The 23,901-nt window shown below is 35.9% G+C and overlaps 1 protein-coding gene across 2 annotated transcripts in view; it reads right to left on the bottom strand.

Moving 5' to 3' along the window:
- Window positions 1-23,901, bottom strand: part of LOC149795324 (fibronectin type 3 and ankyrin repeat domains 1 protein-like) — a 166,591-nt gene that overhangs the window by 85,507 nt on the left and 57,183 nt on the right. For both annotated transcript variants that reach the window (XM_089965091.1, XM_089965092.1), the window contains exon 2: window positions 18,088-18,262. In XM_089965091.1, the coding sequence (XP_089821217.1) occupies window positions 18,088-18,262 (175 nt within the window). The remainder of the gene's footprint in view (window positions 1-18,087; window positions 18,263-23,901) is intronic.

The following is a 23,901-nucleotide window of genomic DNA, read 5'->3' as shown; positions in this document are numbered from 1 at the left end:
TGCTTATAATATGAGCCCAGCTGCAGATTGCAGAGACAATGATATGCCACCATATAATGCACCAGCAGATCTGGATCTACATTTTTTGTTTTAATGATTACTCCTAACAAACTGCATAAACCCAGATCAGCCATAGCAATTGCCATAAGTGCGGATCAAGATTATAATGAGGATGTAACAAAAAGACTTGAAAATAAAATGGAACTGAAATGTGAAAATAATGTCTGAGTGACCTACTGAACATTTTGGTATTAGTGAATGACCTACAGGTGCATACATATACAAATTTTTATCAGTGTTGGTAAAAGAATTTTCAACAAACAATCAAAATAGAATGTCAAACAATCTGAGGACACATAAATCAAAGGACAAAATCATTGTATACCCTCCCAACTCATTCATAATGGCATCATAATCAAATTCAGCTGCTAGGTGCTGAATTTCAAAATTACTTCTCCCTAGCATCCTACATTTACAGAGTGGTTTTGTTCAGCATTTCCTGGATTAACATACTAATCATGCAATAATACCACAGATAAGTCTCTGGAGTCAGTTTTTCATGACACAACTCTAACTTTAATACAAATTGGTTGTATCAATAGCTTCTTCACTAAATGTTAGCCTACACAATGAAGTTTAACACCATTAGGGTGTCTAAACCCTTGAGGCACATGTATTTCTATTTGGTAACAGTTTTACTCACTTTGTTCAGTATTATAGGCTTGCTTGTTGTTAATGTGTTCTTTCTGGTTATCAGAACACAATTATTGTTGCATATTTGTTTTTTTTTACAAATATATTGTCAAGGTGTGTAGTTTATTTCAACTATGAAATTAACTGCATGGATTGCAAGGAGGAGGGGATTTAGAATGATTTCATCAAAATTTTAACAAAATTGTTGTCTTCCCCATCTACAAGTAAATTTTTCAACTGAAAAGATCCATGAATCTCCAGAAAATGATTGAGAAACAAAATGAAATCAAAGATGCCAGATCTTATATGTGAAGAAATGTAAAATTTGGTTATTTATCTATTACTAAAGACACAGTGGACCCAGAGGCTAACATGCCTGACTCGCAACCAAAAGAACGCAGGTTTGAATCCTACTGTCTGATCAGCCTGTGCTGGCTACCATTGTACTTCTTGAGCGTGGTACTTTACGCTAACTGCCCCAGCACTAAATACCCTACTTGAGTTACTTTGCCATAAACAGCAAAATCAAACCCAACAAACAATCATCTATGAATAAAGATAAAATAAGGGAGTACTTGCAGGTGCCTCATCTGTATGACTCTCTCTCTTATAAAGGGTATGAATTCTTCTCAATTTTAATTTGCACATTATTTCTAGTGCTTATCTGTCATCTAACAACTATAATCAATAATTTAAATGAAATTCATTTTTATCTGTCACTAAGAACTATACAAATGGATGAATTTGATGAAAGCAAAATGCAAGTTCAGGGTGATCTCTCCAATTTAAGCACATATACACATTGGGGAATGATCATGCACAGACAACAATGCTTTACTTAAAAATAACAAGCAAAGCAGAAAGTAATAAGTTGAATCAGGATTGTACAAAACATTATTGTACATCTATTGTAATGAAATCACATCTTTAAAACAAAAATACAAGTTGTCTGTAAAATACCAAAATTGATAAATTTATGTTTAATCATGTGTTCCATCATGACAAGTATCATGGCTAGAGTTATTTAGAATCATGTGTTCCATCATGACAAGTATCATGGCTAGGGTTATTTTGAATCATGTGTTCCATCATGACAAGTATCATGGCTAGGGTTATTTTGAATCATGTGTTCTATGATGACATGTTTCATGGCCAGAGTTATTTTGAATCATGTGTCCCATCATGGCAAGTATCATGGCTAGGGTTAATTTGAATCATGTGTTCTATGATAACAAGTATGATGGCTAGAGTTATTCGGAATCATGTGTTCCATCATGGCAAGTATCAAAGCTAGGGTTAATTTGAATCATGTGTTCCATCATGACAAGTATCATGGCTAGGGTTATTTTGAATCATGTGTTCCATCATGACAAGTATCATGGCTAGGGTTATTTTGAATCATGTGTTCCATCATGCCAAGTATCATGGCTATGGTTATTTTGAATCATGTGTTCTATCATGACAAGTATCATGGCTAGGGTTATTCTGAATCATGTGTTCCATCATGACACATATCATGACTAGAGTTATTTTGAATCATGTATTCCATCATGCCAAGTATCATGGCTATGGTTATTTTGAATCATGTGTTCCATCATGACAAGTATCATGGCTAGGGTTATTTTGAATCATGTGTTCCATCATGACAAGTATCATGGCTAGGGTTATTTTGAACCATGTGTTCCATCATGACAAGTATCATGGCTAGGGTTATTTTGAATCATGTGTTCCATCGTGACAAGTATCAAGGTTAGGGTTATTTTGAATCATGTGTTCCATCATGACACATATCATGACTAGAGTTATTTTGAATCATGTGTTCCATCATGACAAGTATCATGACTAGAGTCATTTAGAATCATGTGTTCCATCATGACAAGTATCATGACTAGAGTTATTTAGAATCATGTGTTCCATCATGACACATATCATGACTAGAGTTATTTTGAATCATGTGTTCCATCATGACACATATCATGACTAGAGTTATTTTGAATCATGTGTTCCATCATGACAAGTATCATGGCTATAAATCTGTCACGAATCCTCTCTATAAGTATTGCTTCATCCAATAATTTTAATATTAATCATTGCCAGTATATACAAAATATTGTTGCCACTGTATTATAACTGACCAGTGTGTACAAAGTACTGTTGCCTGTGTATTATGACTGACCAGTGTGTACAAAATACTTTAACTGCCACTGTATTATGACTGACCAGTGTGTACAAAATAATGTTGCCACTGTATTATGACTGACCAGTGTGTACAAAGTACTGCTGCCTGTGTATTATGACTGACCAGTGTGTACAAAATAATACTGCCACTGTATTATGACTGACCAGTGTGTATAAAATACTGCTGCTACTGTATTATGACTGACCAGTGTGTACAAAATACATTTACTGTATTATGACTGACCAGTGTGTACAAAATAATGTTGCCACTGTATTATGACTGACCAGTGTGTATAAAATACTGCTGCCACTGTATTATGACTGACCAGTGTGAATAAAATACTGTTGCCACTATATTATGACTGACCAGTGTGTATAAAATAATGTTGCCTGTGTACTGACCAATGAATTATATAATCTACACATTTTACCGAGATTTTTTTCTGCAGAATTGTTAAAATGTTGTGTGTGTGTGTGTGTGTTTGTGATTAGGATTTTTAACATAGATTTTAAAATAATTCAGTCATATCGCTATGATGTCTGCAGTGTGACAGTTTATAGTGATGTCTAATACTAGGGCATCATGCCACAGACATGTAGCATGATGTCCCACCCAGTCACATTATCCTGACACCAGGCCGACCAGTCCTAACACTAACTTCTTAATGCTGAGCGCCAAGCGAGGCAGCTGTTAGTACCATTTTTGTAAATCTTTGGTATGACTCGGCCGGGGATCGAACCCACAATCTCCCGCTTCCGAGATGGACGCTCTAACCACTAGGACACCGGAGCTGTGTTAAAATGTTGTAATCTTTGGGATAAAAACAACACTGCCACTCTTTGACTCCTGTAATAGAGACCCTTATAGAGTAGCTGTCTTGAGTGAACTTTGTCTGACATTCTACCAGATGGTGACAGCAAAAAAGAAATCACTGAAACTCTAGTCTAAAAGACAATTGTGTCAAACTTTCTCCTCGTCTGAAAACTGAACAAAAACATTTCTTTATTTTACTTCATACCTCAATAGTAAATTCATAAGCAAACATCATTTCATTTGGTTCTTGAATGGTAAATGAATGACAAATAAAACACATTTTGCAACTTTTTAAAATTCATATTCTGCATTACATAAATATATTGTATACATTCCATTCACAACTATATATATCCAGCAACTATTGATTACAATTATTCTCTAAAATTTATGTTTGATGTAATGATAAGTACAATTACTTTAAGGTAAACCATACATTTATCCACATATTGTAAAATATAAAATTATTAATGATCAGAAAGGAAATTTTTCAAAAATATGAGAAATATTGGTAAAGTGATGACCAGTTACAAAGGAATTACTGATCAGCATAATCCACTTCATTACTTCATGTACATTACTTTAGATACCTGTGATAAAATTAAAAATTTGATTATGTCAAAATTGTATGCCTCAAAAATTGTCCAAAACACCATTTTTTTGTAGGCTGTAAGCTTTTACTAATAACTATGAAAATTTAGGATATTTCTGAAGCAGTGATGCTGAACCAAATCCAGTTTCTTGACATTGTCTATCCTGCATACCTCTCCCATCAACAAAGTTTAACAAAGATCAGGGGACACTAAATTGTCCAACATAGCCATACCATTGCTGGCTGCACGTTATTTGTAGGACTATTCCAAAAACACCAGAATTTAAGTTGTTTTCAATAAACAAATTCTGACAAATATTACACCAATGTCTATGGAAGATTTAGATTCAAAACCACTGTCTCCCTAAGATCATGTACCATCAATTTTCAACATTAGGGGTTACATTTACAATCAACCTAATAAGTGAGTGGAAATCTACTAACAGCTAGTACCTGTTATTTGCCCAAGATGTGCAGCACTAATTTTCTGGATGAGACAATATTAAATATATTTACTGCAGGGAGGAGAAAGGAGGTATCTGAGTATATAAACAGCAAGCAATAAAAATAATACAGAAAGAAAAAGTGACCTTGGAACATTGGGTCGTCATCTTTAAAACTCTGACTCACAGAATTTTAATTTTAAACATTAAAGTTTCTTCTTTCTGAGAACAAAATTAAATAATCTGTGTTGAGGTTATGATAACCGGAGAGCATCTCAGTCACTATTGTAGCTGTTATGGTGTGTACGCTACATTGGGGATTATGTTCTGGTGTGTAGGCTACATTGGGGATTATGTTCTGGTGTGTAAGCTATATTGGGGATTATGTTCTGCTGTGTAGGCTACATTGGGAATTATGTTTTGCTGTGTAGGCTACATTGGGGATTATGTTCTGCTGTGTAGGCTACATTGGGGATTATGTTCTGCTGTGTAGGCTATTTTGGGGGATTATGTTCTGCTGTGTATGCTACATTGGGGATTATTTTCTGCTGTGTAGGCTACATTGGGGATTATGTTCTGCTGTGCAGGCTACATTGGTAATTACGTTCTGCTGTGTAGGCTACATTGGGGACTATGTCCTGGTGTGTAGGCTACATTGGGGATTATGTTCTGCTGTGTAGGCTACATTGGGAATTATGTTTTGCTGTGTAGGCTACATTGGGGATTATGTTCTGCTGTATAGGCTACATTGGGGATTATGTTCTGCTGTGTAGGCTACATTGGGAATTACGTTTTGCTGTGTAGGCTACATTGGGGATTATGTTCTGCTGTGTAGGCTACATTGGGGATTATGTTCTGCTGTGTAGGCTATTTTGGGGGATTATGTTCTGCTGTGTATGCTACGTTGGGGATTATTTTCTGCTGTGTAGGCTACATTGGGGATTATGTTCTGCTGTGCAGGCTACATTGGTAATTATGTTCTGCTGTGTAGGCTACATTGGGGACTATGTCCTGGTGTGTAAGCTACATTGGGGATTATGTTCTGGTGTGTAGGCTACATTGGCGACTATGTCCTGGTGTGTAGGCTACATTGGGGATTAACAGGCATAGATTAATTAATACACTAAACAACAATCAAATTAAAAAAATTATCTCTGATAACCACTGCTATCCTCTTATATAACAAGCAGAAGGCTTTTACAAAATACAGCCTATATCATATTTTTGTAGCTGTCTTGAGTGTTTCTGATACAGAACTCTGTGTTTTAGATAATAAACTAAACAAAACCTTTAATTTCTCAACAATGATTTATTCATTAGTTGATTTGTTAACACATAAATGATTATACATTTCTCATCAAACTGACACTAATTAAAAACCTTTGCAAAAGAATATAAATGTGAAATAAATGCTCCACCTGTAGATCTAGAGGCCTCACAAAGATATATCAACGTTAAAGAAAAAAATCTGTGTATCCTTTAAAACTATATATACAAATTACTGCTGCTAATTAGAGCCACTTAATCTAATATCTTGTCTCTAATATCATCAACATTTTCAACTTCAAAGTTTATTCTGAGTACTACAAACAGCCCTTTAATTAATTTGCATAAACACACATACCTGCTGTTTTCTCTAAAGAGAGACCAGAACTTGACCTCAGAAGCAAAAGATTTATGTCTATAGGGATGATGGGGGTGAGTGTATTGTAAAGATTCTGCTTGTGTGTTTCAGACTGCAGAGCGGCGAATTTCTTGAAATGTTGATTCTAATCAATGCGACTATGGCTAGACCATAAAGGTAGCTTGTAAAAACAATGTTTACTGCACAATTGACATGACCATTACATTATGACTTCATCAATACGATGTCACTTTTAACCTATGTGTACCATAGCACTATTAATACTGGGAAAGACATGACGTTAATTGATGCAGTTAATACAATTTTAATAATCACAATAACGTGCTGTGGAAGAAAATTATACGTTCATAAAAAATAGATGAGACCTTTGAAAATTTGTTGCAATTTAGAACCTGTCATAAATCATCTGAACCTTGAAAATTTTCTAGCAATTTAGAACCTGCCATAAATTGTCCAAGCTTTGAAAATGTTTAGCAATTAAGAACCTGCCATAGATTGTTTGAGTGTGATTTATGTTACAGAAAAATGTTGTGGTCTCAACAATTGTGTAACATCATGAACAATTTCACTCAACAAAGTGTTTTTTTTCCATGTGTATCTTTGTGTATGAAAAGTCAGAACAATTTCACTCAACAAAGTTTTTCATGTGTATGAGAAGTCTGTGATCTTCAACCTGTGCAAATTTGATGAATTTGTTGAATACTCAATTCAGTTATAATTTTATGGACAATTAGTAACAAACAACTTTTCCCATACTCTTCTATGTAATGACCATTATTTGGGGATTAGGTACCTTTTCCCATACTCTTCTATGTAATGACCATTACTTGGGGATAAGGTACCTTTTCCAATACTCTTCTATGTAATGACCATTATTTGGGGATAAGGTACATTTTCCCAAACTCTTCTATGTAATGACCATTATTTGGGGATAAGGTACCTTTTCCCATACTCTTCTATGTAATGACCATTATTTGGGGATAAGGTACCTTTTCCAATACTCTTCTAAGTAATGGCTATTATTTGGGAATAAGGGACCTTTTCCCATACTCTTCTATGTAATGACCATTATTTGGGGATAAGGGACCTTTTCCCATACTCTTCTATGTAATGACTATTATTTGGGGATAAGGTACCTTTTCCCATACTTTTCTATGCATCAGCAACTATCTGGGGATAGGGTACTTTTTCCAATACATTTTTTATGTAATGACCATTATTTGGGGATAGGATACCTTTCCCCATATTCTTCTATGTAATGACCATTATTTGAGGATAGTAGGTACTTTTTTCACCATACTTTTCTTTGTAGTGACCCTTACTTGGGAATAGAAGAATACATGCTAATCTATACATTGGGGGTTTGGGGTTGGATTAACTGGATCTAAAACTATTTATAAATATTTTTCAAACAAATACTACAACATTTCATAATGATCATCCTTAAAAGAGATCAGTTTGACAGAACTTCAAGGTCTTGTTTTCTTTTTGTTGGTTTGAATAGCACTTTTAATACATGATTGAGCTAAATCTTTCCCAAGGACAAACCGAGACAGTCAACCCTGACTGGTCAGTGTGACTGTAAAACAAGCAACTGTTGGATGATGAGTTTGACTCTATCCTAAGTGAACTGAGAGTCCTTCATATTCTTGTACAAGCAATATTGAATAAATAAAAGTTCTGACCTTTTTTTATATAATCTTTCTTTAAAGCAGAGGAATTTGGAAAATGTATGCGTTATATCTACAGGTGAGTGGGGTTTTTAATAGACCTAAAGATGTATCCAGCAAGGTCAGTGATTCAATTGGGGAACTAAATAGAACACTGTCTAAGAATTCAAAGTATATGAGCCACCTATCCATTACTTCAGTGTAAGAAATATCCATCCTATATTGATTTAGACATGTTGAAATCATTCAAGGGTGCCATTTCTTCAGTAAGTGGCCAATAAATTTATTGGTGGACATCAACTGATAAGGCCTTACGATGAATGGAACTTTTTTGCATTCTATCAGCCTCTTGTCAATGCTTCTGTCTAACTATTATAAATCAATACCCACTCCAGTTCTGACAACTTTATGAGAGCTGCAATTCTTGGTTTCCATCAGGGACAAACAGTATCAAGCCATTTGCCATAGTACCATACTCCTGCTGTGTGAGTAAAGGGTGAGTACACACCTCAAACAATATGAAAGAAACCAAACACACAGCCCATGACCACATACAATAGTTCTGGATGTAAAGAAAATTTTTCTTAAGAGCAGGAAACCAGGTAACTTAACATGAAACATGGAGATTCTCCAAAAACTTAGCAGGTGCAATGCATAAACATGTGACACTCTTCTTGGGTGGTTGGATAAAACCCCATTTGTGTAAAATGCATGAAATAAACATAATGCCAAATTAAACTGATGTTTATCAATACTAACTAAATTAAGTAATTGTGTCTGAAAAGAAGGCCAGATGACTGCAAGTCAAGCCCACAACCAAACCACAGCAGTAAAATGTGTGACCTTGACACCAAAGTCAAGGTTCAGTAAGCATGTCATAGAAATAACTGTATTAACTTCATGTTAATTCATTTAAAGGATGCAGAAAATCTAACATGGGATTTAGGAAATAAAAGCAAATAAAAAAATTCAACCATAACCTTAATGCCAATTTTCTATATGATTTGATTTTTATCCTCAAAGGGTGAGCAAGAGTGGTACAGAATGAACTCTTAGCTTCATAATGATACATACCATTCATGATGAGATTTTATCAACAAGTTTGGGAAATTTAAGAAAATTTTCTATGACTTATGACTAAGAACTTGACCCCAAGGTCAAAGTGTGTGCTGGAGTGATGCAGAATGAACCGTCTTTGCTTCATAATGATTCATACCTATTATGATGAGAATCTATCATGGGTGGTAGGAAATATAAGCTAATTTTCTATGACTGTGATCTTGATACCAAAGAAAATTGAACAAACATGCATGTAGTGGAATGGATTGGTCTCAGTTTCATCAAAAGTCATGCCAAGTAAAATATGAATCAATCAAGTGTTTTGAAAATAAGTACAAATGAAAATAAGTACAAATGAAAAACTTGATGATAATGATGATGCTGGTGGTAATAGAAGAAAAGTGACTGCTTATAATGTATTGATTCCCACTAATGTAACATGGCTTGAAAAAAAAAAACACTCTTCAACATTGTAAACAGAAATATACTCATGCAAAATCATTCAGTAATATTCAGTGTTAACAAAATTGCATGTAAGTTGACCTCATCCTCAAATCTAGGTCAGGTCCCTGAGGGAAAAACTACCCCAATGGCAGATGTCATTGATTTCTCTTTTCATGCCCAGTAAGTTTATGCATGGTTCTATGGCAGGGATCTCAAAAATTCCATGCTATGATTCTTGTGCGGTAGGATGAGCTACTATCAGCTGTAGTGCATATAAATAAGGAGTGGGGACAAAAAAAGGTTCCAATGGTATGACCAAGGAACTGAATCTGTTACGGTAGGTATGCATATATACATTTACCTATCATGCTCAATTAAGTGTATATATTGTTGCAAGGTGGAATCTCAATAAATTGCAAGTTATGACCCTGGGGTCAAGTTCCTTTGGTAGAAATGGACCCCAGGGTCAATATCAACTGCATATATAAATTTGTCTTTTCATATCCAGTATGTGGATCCATGGTTATTGAGTGGGGATCTCAACAGCTGCTATGTTAAGGCCTCAGGGTAAAGTACTGCAAGACCCATGGGCAATATATACACAGAACTAGATCTGCCATTGTATCACATGTGTATCCATATAACTCACACCTAACTTTAATATACACACAGGGTCTAGATCTGCCAATGTATCACATGTATATAACTCACACCCAACTTTAATATATACACAGATCTAAATCTGCCATTGCATTATGAACTGGCAGATAACTGTTTTTATTACATACCAGTTCACTTTGCATAGCTGATCTGGAGTCTGATACCAATGTTCATTATATTTCTATATTGCAAAACCAAACTGGAATAATATAGGCATGTTTACTCATGTCTGATCACTTTGGTGGTCAGAGTGTCCTCCATGGATACAGGAGGTTTCAGGTTCGAGCCTCAGCCAAGTCATACCAAAGACTTATAAAAATGGTAGCAGTAGCTGCCTCATTTGGTGCTCAGTATTGAGCGGTTAGTGTTGGGACTGGTCAACCTTGTGTCAGGATAATGTGACTGGGTGGGACATGATGCTATATGTCTGTGGCATGATGCCCCAGTGCTAGACAATATTATAAACTGCCCACTGTAAACATCATAGCGATATGACTAAAATTGTTATTAGCTATATTAATAACCCTAATACACACACACACTCATATCTAAACAACTATATTCTTGAATACACCAAATCAAACTTTCACAAACCTCAGTTTGTTTTTAATTCCATTTATACAAGACAGTGGAAAATATTGGAAAGTCTAAAAGAGTTATATAATAAATACAAAATGACATTTGTCTTTATTCCAGCTGAAGAAAGAATATGACATGAATATGTCTTGATCTAATTTTCTTTCCACCTACCCCTACCCTAACTCAGGGCAAGGTAGTTTTATGCCTGTGTTGTTATTTTTTACCAATGGTCTGAAATGAACAATGTTATTTTAGCCACTGGTGTATAATATGATGGCAGATACACTAATTAAAAGGGTCAATTTTAATCAGCTGTCTAGATGATGTTGATTAATTCCTTTTGATCTGACAAGATGATTGACAATGATAGCTCTCCTGGTAATTATTTCCATCTTTTATCCTGGACAGATTATGCTTTCTTCCCCATTCCCAAGAGAAAATCTTGTCTGAGAAATTTTCCAGTAATGTCTTTATATTTCCTGATTAAAAACAAATCAATAGATTATAATCAGTGAAGAGGCTAATGAACTACTCTGATGAATGATTCTTGCCTGATTATTTTGTGCCAAAGATTTTTAGTTATTGTTATGTATATTTGATTTAATTTATATTTAATTTAATTTAAATGTTTGCAAGTTTTAAAATCTTTTTATTTTTTTTAATTTCATTACATGGCAAAGCATAGTAACTTTGTTTACTAGGAATTTGATATTTTCCAGAAATTAGTCTGACCTGACTGTTTAATCGCAAACACCAAATTTTGTATCTTTTGATGACCTAGTTCCTGGCCTTGATTGAGAATCAAGTAAACAACTTCTTTTTTCTAATTCGTTTTTAATATGTGGATGATAGTGAAATTAAGGTTGTACTGGAATACATGACCTTAGACATGTAGATACCTTCTAAACCATTCTAAAATGTGATCATGTGACCCTCTTACGGGAATCTGTTTTGCATCTCAAGTTACTGTATAACCTTAGTCTATAGAGAAATTAGTCAGTCTGGCTTCTAAACACTGAGACATAAGGTGTTCATTTTGTTGTGACCAGTTTGGAGTTATATTATAATTTTTATTCAAATTATTTGGATTCTAAAAGATTAATTCTTTTTCCTGGAAACATTTGAGTACTCATACAGAATTCTTGGACATAGATATTTCTTTAAATTTTATTTGGAAATTCAAACACCAGAATATTGTTTGTGAATCGATAAAGAACTGTAGACACATCCATAATATAAAAGGCTACAGTATACGTCATCGCCTTCCATTTTGAATTTTTTGTCAGGACTCAAACTTGAATTCATTAGTACATTTCATTACTAGGACTTCAAAAATTTTATTTGTGGGTTATTCTTGGATTACTTTTGGGTTTGATTCTTAAAACTGTAAGTTCTTGTTTTTCTTCATTTTTGCAGTATTTTTCCAGGGAAATAAATTATGTTATGTTTTTTCAAAGCTTGTTGTTTTCACTCTTTCTTTTGTTACTGTTTATTAGAGCCAAAACACATACAATAAGATTTACTGGAATTTTGTTTCTATGATTTATTAGTGAATGATAACAATCCATCAGAAACTAATGCTTATGCCATGTTCAGTACAGTGCTCTATTGACATTGTAGCATTCCATACTGTTATCACTAACAATCCATGTAAGAGTTCTGTGATACGGAAGCAGGAGGTTGCGGGTTCAATCCCCGGCCGAGTCATACCAAAGACTTATAAAAATGGTACTAACAGCTGCCTCGCTAGGCGCTCAGCATTAAGAGGTTTGTGTTAGGACTGGTCGGCCTGGTGTCAGGATAATGTAACTGGGTGGGACATCATGCTACATGTCTGTGACCTGATGCCCCAGTGCTAGACATCACTATAAACTGCCACAATGCAGACATCGTAGCATTATGTCTGAAAAATTGTTAAAGCTATGTTAAAAATTGTAATCACACATAATCACACAGTTCTGTGATAAAACTGAAACTTTCCTCACTACATGCATTTTTCACAAGCGAAATAAAAATCAACTTGCAAAATCCTATTTGTACTTGCATTGTTTATACCAGCTACTGTTATTACATACACTGTATTTAAGGAGTTGGGGAATAAAAGGAAATTACAATGGTATTCTACTGGTTTCAAATCAAATTTTTATCATCATTTTGAATTTAAATAGAACTACATATGCAGTTGAATGGCTTATTTTTTCTGAAGTCAGGTTTAAATGTATGTCCAAACCTTTAATTTTGGACCATGCAAGTGTTTGCCAACAATCAGTCTCATGAACATAGCAGTGGTGAATGTCATCGGGATAAAAGTATATGCAATTAGCCTTTCGAACACCAAAAGAAAACCCAGAAAACAATACATGTTAAGCAAGTCATGAAGAGACATGGGAACAGATTTTCCCTAAATGGGCAAATATTTCCTTAGTTTAGAATAAAACGAATTTGCATGAAAGAGATAGTCTGCTTTCCCACTGAAAATACAATCATTGTGCACTAGTCCACTATGCATTGTCAGTTGGTACATGTATGGCTACTGTAATAGGCTACATGTTCAATAGCTCATTTCATAGCAAGGAATCAAAGCAAAAGCAAACTTCATTGATCATGCATATATATTTTTCTGTATTTAAGTACTTGAAGGAGTTTTACTTATAACTGGCTTTGTACCATTGGAAAATATAACACTCCAAAAGGTGAAATGGCTTGAATCTCAACACAAATTTCTACAATTAACTTGCATTTTGCGAGTATGGAAAAATTAAATTCAAAGCCCTGAAATTAACCCCAACAATTAAATTTTACCATGACCTTAATAACCCATTTTGACATTATCTTAAGTGTAATATTGAAATGAAATGGAAGTGTCAAAGTAATGTCATTTGTGATATCACACCACAGTGACTTGGCTCTTTTTCCTATTGACCCAAAAACGTATTGTACCCTGAGGTAAAGTTGTAACCTAATTTGCTCAAAATTTTGATCTTAGGTACTTTCTAACCCAGTTTCAGAATAGATTCAATGAAACTTACTAAGGATTTGCATGGTATTGCTTCCTGATTAAGAAACAACAGGGTACTGCTTGCTCATTAAGAATTAGCATGGTATCGCTTGGTTATTAGGAATCAAAAGGGTATTGCTTGCCCATTAGGAATCAGCATGGTATTGCCTGCCTATAAGGAATTAGCATGGTTTTGTCTGCCTATAAGGAATTAGCATGGTTTTGCTTGCTCATTAGGAATCAGCATGGTTTTGTCTACTCATTAGTAATCAGCATGGTTTTGCCTGCTCATTAGGAATCAGCAGGCTGCTGCTTGCTAATTAGGAATCAGCTTGGTTTTGCCTGCTTATTAGGAATCAGCAGGTTATTGCTTATCATTAGGAATCAGCAGGTTATTGCTTATCATTAGGAATCAGCAGGATATTGCTTGATCATTAGGAATCAGCATGGTATTGCTTGATCAATAGGAATCAGCAAGGTATTGCTTGATCAATAGGAATCAGCAGGTTACTGCTTGAGCATTAGGAATCAGCAAGGTATTGCTTGAGCATTAGGAATCAGCATGGTATTGCTTGTGCATTAGGAATCAACAGGATATTGCTTGATCATTAGGAATCAGCATGGTATTGCTTGATCATTAAGAATCAGCATGGTATTGCTTGAGCATTAGGAATCAGCATGGTATTGCTTGAGCATTAGGAATCAGCATGGTATTGCTTGATCATTAAGAATCAGCATGGTACTGCTTGCTCATTAGGAATCAGCATGGTATTGCTTGAGCATTAGGAATCAGCATGGTATTGCTTGAGCATTAGGAATCAGCAGGATATTGCTTGAGCATTAGGAATCAGCAGGTTATTGCTTGATCGTTAGGAATCAGCATGGTACTGCTTGAGCATTAGGAATCAGCATGGTATTGCTTGAGCATTAGGAATCAGCATGGTATTGCTTGAGCATTAGGAATCAGCAAGGTATTGCTTGAGCATTAGGAATCAGCATGGTATTGCTTGAGCATTAGGAATCAGCAGGATATTGCTTGATCATTAGGAAACAGCAGGTTATTGCTTGATCATTATGAATCAGCATGGTACTGCTTGCTCATTAGGAATCAGCATGGTATTGCTTGAGCATTAGGAATCAGCAGGATATTGCTTGAGCATTAGGAATCAGCAGGTTATTGCTTGATCATTAGGAATCAGCATGGTATTGCTTGAGCATTAGGAATCAGCATGGTATTGCTTGAGCATTAGGAATCAGCAGGATATTGCTTGAGCATTAGGAATCAGCATGGTATTGCTTGAGCATTAGGAATCAGCAGGATATTGCTTGAGCATTAGGAATCAGCATGGTACTGCTTGATCATTAGGAATCAGCATGGTATTGCTTCATCATTAGGGATCAGCATGGTATTTCTTGAGCATTAGGAATCAGCAGGTTATTGCTTGATCATTAGGAATCTGCAGGGTATTGCTTGAGCATTGGGAATCATCAGGATATTGCTTGAGCATTGGGAATCAGCATGGTATTGCTTATCATTAAGAATCAGCAGGGTATTGCTTGATCAATAGGAATCAGCAAAGTATTGCTTGCTCATAAGGAATCAGCAAGGTATTGATTGTTGGGTAGCTGCAGTGACAAAGTGGTTAGCATGCCAAACTTGCAACCAAATGGGTGCAAGTTCAAAAGTGTACAATCAGATCAACCTCAGTCAATTACTGTGGTGTCCTTTGGCAAGACACTTCACTGTCTAAATAAGCTACTTTTGTTGCTGTGCCATAAAACACCAAACTAAGCAAGCAAGTGTGCTTTTCTAATGGTATTGCTTGCTCACTAAGAATCAGCATGGCAATGCTTGCTCATTAAGAATTAATATCATACTGATTTTAGGGGAGATGCAGTTGCAAAGAGGTTAGCACACTGAGCTCATGACCAAACCTGTGTTTGAATCCTACCATCAAATCAGCCTAGTTAGCTACTGTTGTGTGTTGTTTGGCAAGGTACTTACTCCAATTGCCATAGCACTAAATAACCTACTAGTGTTTCTGTGCCATAAAACACTTCATTGCTTGCTCAGTTAGAATTAGTATGTATTGCTTGTTCATTAAGAATTTGCATGCTATTACTTGCTCGTTTGGGGCCCAATGTATTATGTATTATATTATCATGTGCAGTGTGTGCTTGGCCATTTAACAGTGTCATCATCAGCAAGGCGAAGAGCCTGTAGTTCACCAGAGAACTTTGTCAGTGGACAGTTGTTCATGATGTGTGACATGGTCTGTAGATCTCCACAACAACAGGAAGAGTCAGTGGCCTGGCCCTATCGGACAAGGATGAACATACAACGACCCTGTCCTGTCTGAAAGCAGTTCAGCTACACCCAGTGTAACCGAGTGGTCTAAAGCGCTCACCATTACTGGCCGCCATGTATAGCCTATCATGTGCTGCAAAATGGCATTAAACCCCACAACAACAACAACAGCATCACCTATCTTGTTCTGAAAAATGGCATTAACCCAAGAACAACAACTTGCTCATTAGGAATTTGCATGCTACAGCTTGCTCATGAAAAATCTACATGCTACTGCTTGTTTATTAAGAATCTGCATGCAACTCAGCTTGCTCTACATATTATAAATTAATTTATTTTCAATTGTGTATCCAACAGAAATCTGAATAAATCTGTGTTCAAAAATCATCATTAATGCCAAACAAATACTTGACATATTGCAATTTACATAAACGATTTAAATATATGTGGATCTCTCTCATAAATATATGTAGATCTCTAAATATATGTAGATCTCTCTCATAAATTTATGTAGATCTCTCTCATAAATATATGTGGATCTCTCATAAATATATGTATATCTCTTATGCAGATCTCTCTCATAAATATATGTGGATCTCTCTCATAAATATATATAGATCTCTCTCATAAATATATGTAGATCTATCTCATAAATATATGTAGATCTCTTATGTAGATCCCTCTCATAAATATATGTGGATCTCTCTCATGACCAAACATCTTGATAATACAAGCCTATATTCCACGTTTGATCAAAATTGGATTGGAAATATAGCATCCAGGATCTTAATAAGGACAGCCCATTGGATGGAAGATCACCAAATTAACATGTTGTTGTTGTTGTTGTTGTTGTTGTTGTAGGGTTTAACACCATTTTTCAGCACAAGATAGGCTATACATGGTGGCCAGTATAATTGATGGAGGAAGAACCAGGGAAAACCCTGAAAAGAACCACCGACCCATGAAAAGCTACTGGCAAGCTTTCTCACATACCCACTCTGGCACCAAATTAACATGCACTGATCTTTTTCATTATCAGACTTGATGATTATAGTCCAAATCCCATGTCTGATTAAAATCAGACAGGAATTATGGCCTCCAGAGCGGTAACAAGTTCAGCCAATCATATGCAGATCACCAAATTAATGTAATCTCGTTCATTACTGAATTTGTCTGGATCTTGATGATATGTGCTTATATTCCAAGTCTGACAGAAATCATTTCAGAAATTTGGCCTCCACACTGTGTGGATCTCATGATTTATTGAACTCTTCCAAGATCTCGATGATATAAGCTATTATTCCAAGTCTGATCAAAATCAGACTTTTTTTTAAAACTTTGGCCTCCAGAGTGGTGGAGCCAGAGTGGTAACAAGTAAGTATTCATTAACAGGCAAAAGATGGAGATATGGACAAGAAATGCAGGGCCATACCAGAAGCACAGTTGGCCTTATGCCCTGTGAGCACTGAATTTTGTAGATAAATGCAGTATACCTTTGTCTCTTGTGAGTAGTTTCCTCCAAGATGAATATACCAATCAAGATTCATGAGTGTGCACTGAACCTTGTCAAAGAATCTGATCTAACTGCATAAACTTAATGTAACAACTGGAGTGTGAAAAGTAGGTCCCTGTGGCCTGCTTCACCTGTGGTAGTACCATTAAAGATGACATGTTTCATGACTGGTTAAAAAAAGGGTGTCATAAAAACTAAGTGAGTAAAAAGAATTAAGTGAATCAGCTATGCCACAATGATGACAACACTACTGGAACAATGACCCCTATGTTCCAGCTAGGCTTCTGCAGGTGAGGGAAAAAAATTGGTACTACATAAAATTAGTAAATTTACAGGACTTACTTATAACAACACTGTTGTCAGAAGACTGATTCCTGGTTTTTAATTCCTGAACCAGAGGTAAACTTGTGTTTACCGAGAGTTTTTATTTAACTTTGAAGCCTGGGTGATCTTGAAATATTCCTGCCTTTTCAAAATCTCATCTGACTTACCTGTATATATTTCCCCAGTTTCCATGCTTGTCTTGTTCTTGAAGACAGATTCGTATTCGACCCTCTTCCTTTACATTAACATCTTCATATGCTTTTCGTAATGTCTCATCCCAGTATAACTCCAAATTGTAGTGTGTCACCTTTCCAACAATAGGTGGTGGAGGACGAGGTAGAACTGAAAAGGAAATCAAAACTGCATGAACTATACTAATTGTTGATGAACTGACAGTCTGGAGGGGGTGGGGGGACTTGGTCTAATCCCTATTCCTGTAAGAGTTCCAGTGTCTGGCCAGGTGATTCAAATCTGTGGGAAGACCCTTCTCTAGCTCTGATAGACTTAGATCTAAGCTCTCCCCTTACCAGCAGGCTTGATTTTGTCATTTAAGTACACTATTCATACAGTAGTCCATCATCAAAACGCTATTCATGGGAGTCATAGCGTATAGAGTGTTATAGTGAGTTTGCCTTATAATGAAACACATTACACATACATGGGTATCTGCAGGGGTGGGGGTGGGGTACAGTATATACTGTATATAGCTGCAAGCCTAAAATATGACTTAAACAAAACCCAATATATTAAACAACCCAAATCCAACTGTTGGAGCTTCCTTGTCCCCTTGACCCTACTGGCATCACTTTGATTCATGCAGATGCCCATGTAAACATACAGTATTCAGTTGTTGTTGTTGTTGTTGTCATTGTTATAGGGTTTAATGCCATTTTTCAGCACAAGATAGGCTATACATCATGGCCAGTATAAATGGTGGATGAAGAACCCAGGAAAACCCTGGAAAGAACCACCAACCCATGAGAAGCCACCAGCAAGATTTCTCACATACCCACACTGGCTAAGCCCAAGAATTGAACCCATGCAGACAGAGGTGAGAGAGCAGTGATCTGTAATGTTGAGCGCTTTAGACCACTTGGCCACTTGAGGCCCCCAGTATTCCATCATCATAACACTGTCCATTGGAGCCAAAAAGTATATGACATTATTGTGAGACTGTCTTATAATGAAGTCAATGATACATAATTTACAAGCACTTTATGAACACTGCTTGCCTTGTAACAGAAACTGTGTAATAGTGAAGGGCTTTATACTGAAGACATGCTGTATATCAAACCAAATCATAAATAACAACTGGCCAAAAGAGGTCACAAAGTTACATATTACTGAGCTATGCCATAGACCTTTCAACTAGGGACCTGACTTAATAGTTGCTGTTGTTGTTGTTGTTGTGGGGTTTAACGCTATTTTTCAGCACACAATAGGCTATACATGGTGGCCAGTATTAAAGGTGGAGGATTAACCTGGGAAAACCCCAGAAAGGACCACCGAACCACGAGAAGCTACTGGCAAGCTTTCTCACATACCCACATTGGCTGAATCCGAGACTCGAACCCACACAGACAGAGGTGAGACGGCATACACACATAACACACACAATACAATAGACTGATCCTTGGTCAAGATCACTAAAATTTATGGACCATGATATAGAAACCAGCCACAAGACCTAGTGTTTGCTCAGGAGGAAAATATATCACATAAAGAAATATACCGGGAAGGAAAACAAAGTGACCCGCTCCAGGAACCTTGTGAGTACGCCCCACCATAAAATAATAAAATGCAAATAGTAATGAACAACCCCTGAACAAGAATAATAAATACTTTGTTTCTTCCAAATTCTTTTTGATTTGTTACAGAAAAACAAACACCTACACTATGGCATCTTTGCTAGCCAATGTTCTGATAACCCTATCTACAGGGTTATCTTTACCTTGGCTAGCGAAGATGACACTATGAGGGAATCACAGAAGCTCATTAATGCCTTTAAAATCTTTGGATGGCTGGGGAGGGGGGGTATTTCAAAGGCCGATAGCTTAACATAACTAAAGGACAGAGAAGTGCCCACAAATAAAAGAGTATACAGCTAACCGTTCATAAAAGAACTTTGATAAATGGTCCAGCTATAGTGAAATCTGATTAGTAGTTTATACATCAGTACGACTAAAATATGCAATGCAAACGTGCAATGCAATGGAAATAAAATAAGCAACAGAAATTATTTTTGCTTATTTTTAATTTTTTCATTGAAAAAAATCATAAGAAGTTTTTAATCAGATGCATACAGATCTGTTTGAACTGCACAACAGAAAAAAAGAATGAAACATGCCATTTTGAGAAAGCATGCCATCTTCGTATGCAGATGGAAACTGTCACATTAAATAATATTCATTGCTGAATTTTTTGATAGTATAAAGCTTTTAATGCAATGGAAACAAATTACACATAGGAAAATATTTATTTTATTTGTAAATGATTTGTTTAATTAAGGAAGGTTAAGAAGGTTAGCAGAAGGATTTCATCATCAGATCCACATTCTAAGTGTTTTGCATAATTTAGAAAATAATCATTGTAATTCTGTATTTTTTTTGTTTTTAATGTTTGTGTTGTTATTGTTGTTGATTTGCCAAGGAATTGTGTATTAACCATTTTATTATTCCCAAATTATCTTCTTCTACATTTTAAAAAAATTTCAATTGCAAGTATCTGCACAGGTTATACACATACCCTTTAATATATGATCATATCCATTGTGCCTAACAATTATCCGTTAATTACTTTATCATGCTGGGTTCAACTGAAAAATTGTTAAAGCTACGTTAAAAATCCAAATCACACACACACACACACACACACTTTATCATGCATTTCTTTAGGGTGTAAATTAATTCAAAAGTTTGCCCATGGCAAGAAATATAATTTCATTCACTTCATTCTGTTTTGCAATCAGTGAATGTCAACCAGCGGCAACACCTACCAGAAATGCTTCTAGTGCAACCTCCATATGCTAAAGAGCTCAGAAAGAAGGGAAGATAATGAGGTTACTGAAATGGGGCTATAGGGATGGATCAGTGTATATACGGTCATCATCTGTGTTTAAAGATCACTCAGGGGACAAAGCTAAAATCCATTTTTATCAACAGTATGTCCTTATGTTCCTTTGTACGAGCGCCTCATAACTGTGTTACCCTCTTTAAATAAAGTTATTATTATTATTATTATTATCATATGCATATAAATATGTAATATCGTATGTATGAATGGAACCTTATATAATGATCTTATCTGACAGGATTCTATATGTATGTTGTTGATGTGCCAAATTTTGGATACTTCTGGTTCAGAGTACATTTTCTTGCACTAAACAAACCTTAAACAAGATCACATTTGTTGGATCAATGTATTATATATATAATACCTGACTGGTGACTCCTGGATTAGACAGAATTTACCTAAAGGATTACAATGCTTATCTAACTGTGACAAGAGTGGACATAGATCTGCTGCTGTCTGACTGGTACCCTGTCATTACTGTTACACATAAAGAACACAAACAAATACTAAGATCAAGTCTGTGCTGTTCTATATTATTAGAACTGTTACACAAACAGATATAGAGAACCAGCCAATGCTGTTGCATAATGTTATAGCTCATAGATCTGGGTCCAGATTGCCCAACAAAAACTGCTACACTAACAACAGAAACCAATCTAATCTTTTGCATAGTATCCTAGATTGAAGATCTGGACCTTAAAGTCTAAGCTGTTACATAATATCCTGGCAGGAAGATCTGTGTGTGTGTGTGTGTGTGTGTGTGTGTGTGTGTGTGTGTAATTTGGATTTTTAACATAGCTTTAACAATTTTTCAGTCATATCACTACCATGTCTGCAGTGTGGCAGTTTATACTGATGTCTAGCACTGGGGCATCGTCGCAGACATGTAGCATGATGTCCCACCCAGTCACATTATCCTGACACCAGGCCGACCAGTCCTAACACTAACCTCTTAATGCTAAGCGCCAAGCAAGGCAGCTATTAGTACCATTTTTGTAAGTCTTCGGTATGACTCGGCTGGGGATCAAACCCATGACCTCCCGCATCCGAGGCAGATGCTCTAACCACCAGGCCACCGGAGCAGTTGGCAGGAAGATCTGGGTCCACAATACACAGTAAGAACCATGATACAAAGACGGGCACCAGGCTACACTGTCATACAATGCTCAGTGGTTCTCAACCTTTTTGAGTACAAGGACCCCTTCTTAACTTGTGCGGACCCCCACATGCTAATAGTTGTAATTCTTGGATCTCTTGGAATAACCCCACAGCCTGAGAGGGGTTCTTGTCCCACAAGTTGGAAACCATTGTTCTAGCTGGAAAATACAGGTTAATGGTATTCATTCTACTTACAATGTCAACTGAACAGCATAGAACTTGATCTGACATGGCATGACAAGTCAGACTAATCTGGGTCCACGCTGTTTATTATACTTATAATATCAACTGGGCCAGATTAAGGTGCGGGGGTATGCCATAGGAGACACTTGCCCTGGGCTGCCCTGGTTGGAATGGATAAAATTTCATTTGTTTCAATAAATTTTATATAGGTCTACACTGTCTTATACTTAGATTAATATAGCTATAATGATTATACCCATATTAAGATCAGTTTAAGGACTGATTTCAGGGTGTATTTGTAGAACTATAAGGGCCACCCATCTCAAGTGCCCTGGGCTCCCCGAAGCCTTAATCTGGCCTTGAATATCAAGTGAACAACATGGAACTCAATCTGACTGGGCATCATACAACAACAAGTTTTCCTAATCTAAGCTATTCACAGCTGTATCTGAATTATACATGGGTTAATATGGCACCAAGTTTTATTAGATAATTTTCATTTGGAATTATCAATTACATTTGAAGAAAAAGCCCACACATGCCCATCTCCAGGGCTGATAATAAATTTTATATAATCAGTCAAGTCACTGCTTTCAGTTCATGCTCAAACAGATTTTCTGTACATGTTTGCTATATTATGTATGAGATATAAATATACATACAAAGCATGTAGTCATTCCTAAAAGGTATTAACTAGGGACATATATAATGACAATGTATACAAAAAATGTGCAAGCTTATTCTTTTGATTTTCACTACCAAACCAGTCCAATGCAAGTCCTATGGAGATCACTGTAAACCTTGCTGAAAAGATTTTATCTACGGTTATGTTGAATTTTATGTATGGAATATCATATTCTGAGAATACTGTATTTTAACTGACAAAAACACTAGGATCTATTCACAACAAAAGACTTATTCAGCCAACATTTAGATGGATGTGCATTGAACCTGCCTCGACAGATAGCTGCATATAAAGAACACTTAATATATAAGGCCATCTGTTACAATACCTTTTCCTAACTTTCATGTATATATGCGCCTAATTTTTATGTATGGCCATCTGTCCACAAAAGGGATAACTTTGAAGTACCTTCAGTTTTTCTTTACCATACATGCTTGTATATAAGTTGAATACAAAATCAAACTGCACAGACCCAGATCTGCCATTGCATAACATGCCTGTAGTTCTGGTTTGATGCAATTTATTAGGAGTAATTGATAGAACAAATAACATGGACCCTGTTGGTTGTAGTTGTTCTGGACTTTTAAGGAAGTATATATGGTATTTATATGTTTTATAGTATAACAAAATAATCACTGGTGATGAAGTCATTAAACAACTATTATTTCTGTCTTTATTGAATCCATTTGAAAATAAGCAAATTCCACAGTTCCAAAGGGATTTGTTTTAAAAAGGTTTCATCGTCTAGCAAGTCAAGGAGTGTACATCTTCGCTAGCTAAGGTTCCGATGTGATAACCCTAATACACCTAGGTGGATCGAACAGATATATTGATGCTTTGTCCTAGTGACATATACTGGATTTCATGAGTTGCCTTCCTTAGT

This window comes from Sinohyriopsis cumingii, chromosome 7 (assembly GCF_028554795.1).
Source record: "Sinohyriopsis cumingii isolate HCF-2022 chromosome 7, ASM2855479v2, whole genome shotgun sequence".
Taxonomy (NCBI): Eukaryota; Metazoa; Mollusca; class Bivalvia; order Unionida; family Unionidae; genus Sinohyriopsis; species Sinohyriopsis cumingii.
The sequence above is the reverse complement of the archived record's forward strand: the minus strand, read 5'-3'. Positions and strand labels throughout refer to the sequence as shown.